The 11,165-nt window shown below is 47.5% G+C and overlaps 1 protein-coding gene across 1 annotated transcript in view; it reads right to left on the bottom strand.

Moving 5' to 3' along the window:
• Positions 1-8,226, bottom strand: part of VPS11 (vacuolar protein sorting 11 homolog (S. cerevisiae)) — a 14,457-nt gene extending 6,231 nt beyond the window's left edge. The window contains exons 1-7 of the mRNA XM_011964918.1: positions 7,908-8,226; positions 6,612-6,760; positions 6,379-6,514; positions 5,566-5,729; positions 3,982-4,229; positions 2,394-2,595; positions 1,842-1,993 (exon numbers count right to left, since the gene is read on the bottom strand). Of these exons, the coding sequence (XP_011820308.1) occupies positions 1,842-1,993; positions 2,394-2,595; positions 3,982-4,229; positions 5,566-5,729; positions 6,379-6,514; positions 6,612-6,760; positions 7,908-8,094 (1,238 nt within the window). The 5' untranslated portion in view covers positions 8,095-8,226. The remainder of the gene's footprint in view (positions 1-1,841; positions 1,994-2,393; positions 2,596-3,981; positions 4,230-5,565; positions 5,730-6,378; positions 6,515-6,611; positions 6,761-7,907) is intronic.
• Between the last annotated feature and the right edge of the window lie 2,939 nt (positions 8,227-11,165).

Raw genomic sequence — 11,165 nt, 5'->3', positions numbered from 1 at the left:
GTAGAGACGGGGTTTCACCATGTTAGCCAGGATAGTCTCGATCTCCTGACCTCGTGATCCACCCGTCTCGGCCTCCCAAAGTGCTGGGATTACAGGCTCGAGCCACCGCGCCTGGCCAGGATGGTCTTTAACTCTTGACCTCTGATCCACCTGCCTCGGCCTCCCAAAGGGCTGAGATTACAGGCATGAGCCACCATGTCTGGCCTTGTATTTTTTTTTTTTTAAGTGGAGACAGGGTTTCACCATGTTGGCCAGGCTAGTCTCGAACTCCTAACCTCAAGTGATCCACCCGCTTCAGCCTCCCAAAGTGCTGGGATTACAGGCATAAGCCATGGCGCCCAGCCATATTTTTAAATCTATGTATTTATTTGTTGTTAGAAATGGGGTCTTGCTATGTTGCTCAGACTGGGCTCAAGCAATCCTCCCACCTTGGTCTCCCAAAGGGATAGGATCACGGGCACATGCCACTGCACCCTAGCCTTAGACAGGTTTCTTTTATTTATTTATTGTTTTTGAGACGGAGTCTCGCTCTGTCGCCCAGGCTGGAGTGCAGTGGCGCAATCTCAGCTCACTGCAAGCTCTGCCTCTGGGGTTCATGAAGGCCATTCTCCTGCCTCAGCCTCCCGAGTAGCTGGGACTACAGGCACCCACCACCACGCCCGGCTAATTTTTTGTATTTTTTAGTAGAGACGGGGTTTCACCATGTTAGCCAGGATGGTTTCGATCTCCTGATCTCATGATCCGCCCGCGCTGACCTCCCAAAGTGCTGGGATTACAGGCGTGAGCCACCGCACCCGGCCACCTTAGACTGGTTTCTAAAACCCCTTCTCAAGGCAGAAAATTCCAAGAATTAGTACTGAGGGAAGGAATTATGGAAGCAAGAAATGAATCTCTTTTCCCCCTTAAAGAACCAGGTCAAAGTAAGTATTTACAAAGGCCAAGCTAAAGGTTAAAATGAGAGGTAATCATCAGCTGAACTGCATACTGGTCATATAATATTTGACCCTAAAATTCCCTTTTCAACAAGGAATCTTGTCCTCTCATTTAAGGCATCATGGTTCCTGTAAAAAAAATTTAAAAGGCCGAGCATGGTGGCTTGTATCTGTAATCCTAACACTTTGGGAGGCCAAGGCAGGTGGATTGCCTGAGCTCAGGAGTTCGAGACCAGCCTAGGGAACACCGTAAAACCCCGTCTCTACTAATAATACAAAAAATTAGCCCGGCATGGTGGCATGCACCTGTAATCCCAGCTACTCGGGAGGCTGAGATAGGAGAATCGCTTGAACCCGAGGCAGAGGCTGCAGAGAGCTGAGATCACACCATTGCACTCCAGCCCGGGTAAAAGGTGAGAATCCATCTCAAAAAACAAAACAAAACAAAAACAAAAACAAAACACTGGGCGCGGTGGCTCATACCTATAATCTCAGCACTTTGGGAGGCCGAAGCAGGCAGACCACCTGAGGTCAGGAGTTCATGACCAGCCTGTCTAACATGGTGAAACCCCGTTTCTACTAAAAATACAAAAACTTGGCTAGGTGTGGTGGCATGCACCTGTAATCCCAGCTACTCGCGAAACTGAGACAGGAGAATCACTTGAACCCAGGAGGCAGAGGTTGCAGTGAGCCAAGATCGCACCATTGCACTCCAGCTTGGGCAACAAGAGCGAAATTCCATCTCAAAAAAAAAAAAAAAAAAACTAACAAAAACAAACAAAACAAAAACAAAAGCAAAAACAGTTCCTGGTAGAATTCTAGCCCCTACCTGGAGCATGGATGGGCTTTAGCTATCTAGCTGCCTGTCCCTGCATTCACAGCTATATCCCAAAGTGCCTCCAGACTGACCGGATATACTGCTGGACAGCCCCATCGTGGTTGCCCTTGCTGTAGAGATGGTCTCCATACTGCATGAAAATCTGGGCCAGCCCATCACTGTCCAGATGTTGGCTCTTGGCAAGGTTAATCGCCATCTCAAATAGGTTCTTCTTAAATAGCATCTAGAAGGGAAGAGAGATTAGAAAATTGGTAGAAGCGGTCCTGGTAAGACACTTTCCCAAAATGTGCCCACAACATGCAAAACAGAAAGTCCTGGATTTCTGATCTGCCTAGATCCTAGACAAACCTAGAGCTCCCAGAAATCCCCAAGATCAGTATCACCTTATTTCATAAGGTGCTCTGGAAACAAAGTGAACCCTTAGAGTGGGCTCAGACTCCCAGCCATTATTTCCCTCTAAAGCCCCATCCCAGGCCATTTACCTTATAATCCTACCCTAAGGAAGCTGAGTAAGGCTGTGACCCACAAGGAGGGAAACACCCTAGCCAATATGACTTGGGGAACCTGCTCCTGCAGCTGCTTCTAGGTGCCTGTGGCCAGCTCTGGGAGCCTGGTGGCCTTGCCTCCAGTTTGGTCTGTGTGTCCTTCTCCTGCAGTGCGTGGACCCGCCCATCCCGCGTCAGCACGTACAGGGAGCCCCACTCAGCAAGCACATCCACTACATCCTCAAAGACGGCGCTATAGGCTATGAACTTGTTGCACAGGTCATAGATGTTTAGAATCTGCTTGTCGGAGCTCTGTGAGTCCCTGCTGGTAAACTCTGACCTGCATAGGAAAGAAAAAGCACCAGATATTTGGACATCTATGTCTTATCTCCCTTTTATTTCCTTTCCCATGATAACTTTGGTGCACATTCCACCCAGCACAAATCACCTCTCTGGTCCCTCACATCCCATAACATGCAGCACTATGCTGGTAGTTGTAGAAAGAGAACATATAAACCTGACCTTACCCTTTAGGATCCTACAATTAACCCAAGCAACAGATGAGAAAATTAAGTACATTCAGATATCCATTCATTCAGAAAATAATCATCCAATACATGGTATATTTAAAACATTGTGCCTGGAACTGAATGAAAGCAAAACAAACCAGCATCTAACAGGGAGTACTTTCATCATGCAGAAGACCCCACCTACCCCTTAAAAAACAAAACCAAAACAAGACAAAAAGCTTGCATCCCACATTTCCCAGCACTTTCTAATTTCTCCACTCCTGAATCCTTTGTTCCTCTGCCCACTTATTTTGACAAAAGAGTTAAAAAACAAAACAAAGTAAGGACGGGCGCGGAGGCTCATGCCTGTAATCCCAGTGCTTTAGGAGGCCGAGGCGGGCAGATCATGAGGTCAGGAGATTGAGACCATCCTGACTAACACGGTGAAATTCCATCTCTACTAAAAATACAAAAAATTAGCTGGGCATCAGGGCAGGCACCTGTAGTCCCAGCTACTCGGGAGGCTGAGGCAGGAGAATGCCGTGAACCCAGGAGGCGGAGCTTGCAGTGAGCCGAGATCGTGCCACTGCACTCCAGCCTGGGCAACAGAGCGAGACTCCGTCTCAAACAAAACAAAACAAAACAAACAAACAAACAAAAAAACAGGTCCAAATTCCCTGGAGCATTCTAGTATAGTAGGGCTATGTAGCAAACACCTGCAGCAAAAACACCCATTTTTCATTTAAAAAAAATGTTATAACCAACTCTAGATATAAGTGTCACCAGCTGGGTGCAGTGGCTCATGCCTATAATCCCAGCACTTTGGGAGGCCGAGGCAGGTGGATCACCTGAGGTCAGGAGTCTGAGACCAGCCTGGTCAACGTGGTGAAACCTTGTCTCTACAAAAAATACAAAAAGTAGCCGGGCATGGTGGCACATGCCTGTAATCCCAGCTACTCAAGAGGTTGAGGCAGGAGAATCACTGGAATCCAGGAGGCAGAGGTTGCAGTTAGCCGAGATCACGCCACTGCACTCCTGGGTGACAGAGCGAGACTCCATCTCAAAAAAAAAAAAAAAAAAAAAAAGACATGTTATCTACATAACACCAGAGTAGGAGTAGGAGACTGGCAGGATCCAGGCATTAGGATTTTAAAATCAGGCGGATTCTGGGGAACAAGTCCAGCCCTCTCCCTGTCCCTTCTCACTGGAGTCCTTACTTGGGAGAAACCTTCCGGTCACGGGAGACAATGACAAGGTAGCCTCTAAACCAGTGGGCAATGAGCTTGTGGCCCTCAAAGGCGAAGCAGGGCCCACGTTCATCAGGCTGGTACAAGTAGACACACTCATCCCCGGCCACAATGAACTGCAGGTCCTGAGAAGGGTCACTTAGGGCTGAGCAGCGCAGGCCACAACCATGGGTGTCCAACTCCACGCGAGGATAGTCTTTTCCAGAAACTATATAGGACTGCCAGAAGTAAGAAAGGGGTTAACAGGCTCCTTTGAGGAGGTAACACTAAGCCTTCACGAAGGTATTCTCATCTCCATACTGGCTCTTTTTTCCCTCTTAGCATTCTAAGTCTTTCTCTTGGCTGCTGACCTTCTTCATTAACCATCACCCATCTATTAAATATATAACAAGGGGCCGGGCGCGGTGGCTCACGCCTGTAATCCCAGCACTTTGGGAGGCCGAGGCGGGTGGATCACGAGGTCAGGAGATCAAGACCATCCTGGCTAACATGGTGAAACCCCGCCTCTACTAAAAAACACAAAAAAAAAACTAGCCGGGCGAGGTGGTGGGCGCCTGTAGTCCCAGCTACTCGAGAGGCTGAGGCAGGAGAATGGCGTAAACCCGGGAGGCAGAGCTTGCAGTGAGCTGAGATCCGGCCACTGCACTCCAGCCTGGGCGACAGAGCCAGACTCTGTCTCAAGAAAAAAAAAAAAAAGAAAAAAAAAGAAAAAAGAAATAGGCCGGTGCAGTGGCTCATGCCTGTAATTCCAGCACTTTGGGAGGTTGAGGCAGGTGGACTGCTTGGGCCCAGGAGTTTCAGACCAGCCTGGGCAACATGGTGAAACCCCATATCTAGAAAAAATACAAAAATTAGCCAGGCATGGTGACGCATGCCTGTAATCCCAGCTACTCAGGAGGCTGAGGTGGGAGGATCGCTTGAGCCCAGGAGGCAGAGGTTGCAGTGAGCTGATGCAGCGCCATTGCACTTCAGCCTGGGCGACACAGCAAGATCCTGTCTCAAGGGAAAAAAAAAAAAAGCTAGTTAGAAATAAAATTCAAGGCCAGGCGCGATGGCTCATGCCTATAATCCCAGCACTTTGGAAGGCCAAGGTGGGTGGATTACCTGGGGTCAGGAGTTCGACACCAGCCTGGCCAACATGGTGAAACCCTGTCTCTACTAAAAATACAAAAATTAGCTGGATGTGCTACTGTGCGCCTGTAATCCCAGCTACTCAGCTACTCAGGAGGCTGAGGGGTAGGAGAATCACTTGAACCTGGGAGACAGAAGTTGCAGTGAGTCGAGATCTCACCACTGCACTCCAGCCTGAGCAACACAGTGAGACATCGTCTCAAAAAAGAGAAAGAAAATTCACGTCTTTTTACTACAAGCCCAGAGTCTAACTCTTCCCAGCTTCCTAGGCAAAGAAATAAAATACAAAGCTAGGCAAATGATTCGAATTATATGATTAAAATTTTAACAATCCCACCTTTCCTGTTACTTCCTTACCCTATCCCCCTGAGCAATGGAGAAGCCCTTCCTGCCTGCTCCTAAGAGTGGAGGCCTTGGTCATACCTGGACGTTCTCTGTTGTCACAACAAACAAGTGAGTGGTCTTTCCTGCTTGGCGAAAGGCCAATCCAGTTACAGGATAGTTGCCCTTGTGCAAAATCTGGGTCTTGCTATGCCGGTCTCGGGTGATGTCTCCTTTGTTCAATGTAACACTGCCATCTGTGAAACCTGTAGGAGAACAAGAAAATTACTTCAGTGAGGCTGAAAAGATCAGGAAATGGAGAGGGAAAAAGACCCTTGAGGCACTCAGAAGTGACAAGCTTTCTCCATATACCCAACCTCTCTAATTAATGGTTAACCTGAATATTGGCACTCACTGACACATTTTCAAAGAACAAAATTAAATCCCTTCCCTTTCCAAACTTTATTTATTTTATTTATTTATTTATTTATTTTGAGATGGAGTTTCCCTCTTGTTGCCCAGGCTGGAGTGCAATGGCGCAATCTCAGCTCACTGCATATAACCTCCACCTCTCAGGTTCAAGCGATTCTCCTGCCTCAGTCTCCCTAGTAGCTGGGATTACAGGCATGTGCCACTATGCCCAACTAATTTTGTATTTTTAGTAGAGATGGGGTTTCTCCATGTCAGTCAGGCTGGTCTCAAACTACCTCAGGTGATCCGCCCGCCTCAGCCTCCCAAAGTGCTGGGATTACAGGCGTGAGCCACTGTGCCTGGACCCCATTCCAAACTTTAATATCTCAAAGGCCTCAGTTCAATACAAAGTGGTCTCACGAAAACAGTAAAGATGAGAAGCAGAAGCAACTCTGAAGAAAATATATAACGAATTTAGGAGTGTTAGTTTTGCCTTCTGTTTACCAATGGCCATAAAGTTGAGATTTTCATGGACAGTCAAACAAGATACAACAGTTGGCTCTGTTCCTGGAATAGCAGGGAAGATTCGAGTGCAGAGTGGATTGCCACCATCTCTCTTCTCCAGGTTCCAGATCTTAACCTGTGGACAGACCTCAGAAGTGTAAATGCTAGTCATTCTCCAAGAAAAAATCATTTCCAGGCTTCCGGATCTTTCCCATTTCCCTGCTGGGACTCACCAAGGGGTTGATGCCCTCTTCATCTTCTCCAACAGATGCCAGAATATTGTGCTGCTTCAGTTGGTACAGGTGTGTCACCCGTAGTTTGTAGGCCTGGAAGCCTGTAAGCTGTAGGGAACGTGGCAAGAACCAGATCTGGCCTTCCATATGTGCAGGGTAGTCAAGGAGCCTCCTTTCCAAGGAGAGATACTTATATTCAGACCAGAACTCAGATAACAATTACATGCATATAACTCTAAAATTTTCAAGGATTTTCCTACATATCATCTCATGGAACTCCCTATCTTAAAAAGAGTAGGGCCAGGCACGGTGACTCACGCCTGTAATCCCAGCACTTTGGGAAGCCAAGGAGGGTGGATCACCTGAGGTCAGGGGTTCGAAACCGGCCTGGCCAACATGGCGAAACCCTGTCTCTACTAAAAATACAAAAATTAGCCAGGCATAATGATGTGTGCCTGTTAGCTACTTAGGAGGTTGAGGCAGGATAATTGCTTAAACCCAGGAGGCGGAGGTTGCAGTGTGCCCAGATCACACCATTGCACTCCAGCCTGTGCAACAAGAGTGAAACTCCGTTTCAAAAAAAAAAAAGAAAGCGGGCCATCCCAGCAGTTTGGGAGGCCGAGGCGAGTGGATCACGAGGTCAGGAGTTCAAGACCAGACTGGCCAATACAGTGAAACCCTGTCTGTACTAAAAATGTAAAAAATTAGCCGGGTGTGGTGGCGCACGCCTGTAGTCCCAGCTACTCGGGAGGCTGAGGCAGGAGAATCGCTTGAACCCGGGAGGCGGAGGTTACAGTGAGCCGAGATCGTGCCACTGCACTCCCGCCTGGGCAAGAGTAAGACTCCGTCTCAGAAAAAAAAAAAAAAAAAGAGTGAAAAAGGCCAGAGTTGAGTACCAGCAACATGAAGACGAAAGCAACAACTGCTAGCCTCATTTACCTCCTCGCCAACGATAACGGGCAGGGGAGAGCATGTCACTTTACATATTCATCTTTTAAAGCCAACTTGCATTTTTTCTTAATTGATCTCAAATTAAGCTTGTCAAATTGGCATGTACACTTCTCTTACAGATAAGGAAATTAAAACCCAGAGAGGTTAAATGACTTGCCCAGGATTGCTCAGTTAATAACAAGTTAGGAAATGGACTTCTTTCTTCCCGTAGATCACAGAACGACTCTGGATGACCAGCTAAAGGAAAGAGGCACGCGGCACTGACCCTTCCAACAAACAGATTTCATCCTAACTCGATCTCTTCGGGATCCCGGGAGGGAAAAGACAGCTCCAAACGAAGGATATCTCCAAAGACCAGGCTCCCTCGGCCTGAGTCGCAGACAGTGATGCCAGGAGGGAGGCAAAGGAACTTGGAAGCAGCGGATCCAGAAGCAGGTGTGGCCCCGGGAGCGGCCCCATCATTGCCCAGCGGCTCTTTCACCAGCTCCTTGTCGAAGAAAACGAAGCGCCGCCACTGCAGGTAGGCCGCCATTTTGGCCGAGGGCCCCCACCTCCGGGAGCTTTGTCACGTGAGCTGAGCCAGCGAATCACGTGGTCGGCAGCTTCCGGGAGCCCCTGGGCCCAGGATCTCTAGAGTCCGGGTGACAGCTTCCCGCTGCTGGGAAAGTGGGCGGGGCCGCGCGCGGTAGTCCTAGTTCCGCAGTGTGCGACTTTGCCGGATGTGACTGTAACTTCGCTAGCTAAAATGCTTGAGAGCGGACCCTTCATCCCTTTGAACGTGTTTCTTCCTAAAATGCGCGGGTACCGGGAGATCAAGATGAGCGATGTCATGCGCCTTGTGGACTGTAACCCGTCGTGCCTAAGTGAATGACGTTTTGACCTCACAGGACTGTTTTGGGGCATAAATGAAACAGTGTATGTTAAACCAGTTTTTCGGCTGTATGAGAGGAGAAATAAAATTAGAAGTTTGTGTCTGCCACCACGCAGATTGTGAACCATAGTCAATGTCTTACATTCGTTTTTGTTCCCCGTCAGAGCGTATGACACCTAACAGACGCTCAAAACGTTTCCCAAGGAAACGGGCTGGGCGCGATGGCTCATGTCTGTCTGTAATTCCAGCACTTTGGGAGGCCGAGGTGGGGGAATCACTTGAGCCCAGGTGTTCGAGACCAGCCTGGGCAACATGGTGAAACCCCATCTCTACAAAAATTACAAAAATGAGCCAGGCGTGGTGGTGGACACCTGTGGTCCCAGTTACTTGGGAGGCTGAAGCAGGAGGATCGATTGAGCCCCGGAGGTGGAAGCTGCAGTGAACCGTGATTGTGCCACTGCACTCTAGCCTGGGTGACAGAGCAAGACCTTGTCTCAAAAAAAAAAAAAAAAAGGGAAACGGAAATACTGATGGGGCAGGAACTCCCAAGGCCCTGGGCTTTCTCCCCCTTTCCATAGTCGCAGGGTATGGGACATAGAACTGAGCAAAAACCTGGAAGTGGCGGCTTTGAGAGCTGAGTGTTTTAATGATAAGCGGCTGGTGTCCAAGATATTACATGGCCATTCTCCACTCCCAACTCTGGCTAAACCAGCTTTGAATGCAAGCAAGATCTATCCTCATGGACAACTACTGTAGGTTTACTGTTTGTGTGCCATGAGAAGCTATACACAGAAGTGACATAGCATCATTTTGAGATAGTAGGGACATATGAAAAAGTGACTCTGTGGTATTTGTGAAGTTTACTTTTTGCACTCCTCTAACATCCTTTTTTTTTCTTCTTCTTTTTTTGAGACAGTCTCTCTCTCTATCCCTCAGGCTGAAGTGCAGTGGCACAATCTCGGCTGACTGCAACCTCCACCTCCCGAATTCAAGCGATTCTCATGCCTCAGCCTACCGAGTAACGGGGATTACAGGTGCCTGCCACCATGCCTGGCTAATTTTTGTATTTTTAGCAGAGATGGGGTTTTGCCATTTTCGCCAGGCTGGTCTCAAACTCCTTATCTCAGGTGATCCACCTGCCTCGGCCTCCAAAAGTGCTAGAATTACAGGCGTGAGCCACCGCATCTGGCCCTCCCCCAACTTATTTCAGAATATTTGATGCTGTATTTCCACCAGCCAGAGTTCCCTGAGAGCAGGGGCTACGTCTTGTTTACCGTGAACGAGGCCTAGCAGAGCCTAGTAGAAGTCCCATGTTTGGTTGGAGGAATGAATGTGGATGACTCCCTTCTTATCCACTCCTCTCCTCAATCTGGTTGATGGGCAGATGGTGTCCATTTGTCTGAAGAGGTAAATGATAGAAAGAAACTCTAGCCACCACCATGCACACAGATTTCCTGACTTCCAACTAACGTTTCTTTCCTCTTCATGACATAGGATATCTCCAATTCATTGTAACTGTTTCAGGATACCAACTCTTGGGCAGAAGCACAAATGGGAGCAGATTGAACCCACTTTCACCTACTGAGCATATTCCATACTAATCATCAGAGTGTTTAGATGGTATGTTAATATGTCAGTTGTTAAGCCTATGAAGAATATATGTTAAAAGAAGCAATGTGGCCAGGCAAGCTGGCTCACGCTTGTAATCCCAGCACTTTAAGAGGCTGAGGCAGGAGGATCCCTTGAGGCCCGGAGTTCAAGACCAGCATGGGCAACAGACTTCAAAAAAGACACAATGTAAAAGCAGAGATGTGAACAGGAGATAGAGTGCATCTCCGTTGCTTGGGTGCTCCCCCTGCTGTCCAATGGCAGAGGCTCCACGTCGTCTTCTGAGGGCTGAATCTGGTTCTACCTGTGCCCATTGGATCCTCTTATTGATGAGGGATACAAAGGCTGAGATTGGCCTGCCAGAGAGACCCACAACACCTCTTCAGACTTACTACCTTCTTTCCTGTCCTTCTTTTGACAAATGTGTATTGAACACTCCTAGTCCAGGAATTATACCAAATGCCCAGAATATAAATGAACAAGACATGGTCCTCAACCACCACCCTAGGGACAGGCATAAAAAGAACTGACAGTAACAAGCCCCTAATTTCGTGTAGTAAATTATATCTAATAAAGTGCCTTTGCTTTCCACGGAATCTTCATAGCAACCATCTGCAGAAGAGGTATCATTATCCCTGATAAGAAATGGAGTCCCAAAGAGTTTAACTTAAAGTGGCTCTCTCTGGGCAAAAACTGCAAAGTTCTTTGGAAACAAAATGAGTAATTCAGCCCCCTACCCTCTAATTAGATAGTTTGATGGGTGTAAAGCTAGATTATGCTTGTCAGAACATACACCAGGGTTTGTCTCTTAGTTACACTGGTCTGAATCCAGGAATTTCAGGATAGTGAGGAAGATAACCAAGCAAATTACACAGAAAATGACTGTTTACTTACAGTTAGTTCTGCATACTGAGAACTCAAGTTCTAAAGGGACTAAAGATAAAGAAGAAATATAAGTCTTTAGTTTCAAATTAGAGGTCATAACTCAGAATCAAGAATGCAAGAATTGTCTTGCAGTATTCTCTCTTTTCCCTTTAGCAAACTGCTGCCCATGATATAAAACAGTTATATCCACTGGAACAAAACAAGAAAACTTCTTGTCCCAAATGCAAACTTTTATATAT

This window comes from Mandrillus leucophaeus, unplaced genomic scaffold (assembly GCF_000951045.1).
Source record: "Mandrillus leucophaeus isolate KB7577 unplaced genomic scaffold, Mleu.le_1.0 Scaffold71, whole genome shotgun sequence".
NCBI classification, from domain to species: Eukaryota; Metazoa; Chordata; class Mammalia; order Primates; family Cercopithecidae; genus Mandrillus; species Mandrillus leucophaeus.
Note: the sequence above shows the minus strand (reverse complement) of the source record. Positions and strands in the feature narration are given on the sequence as shown.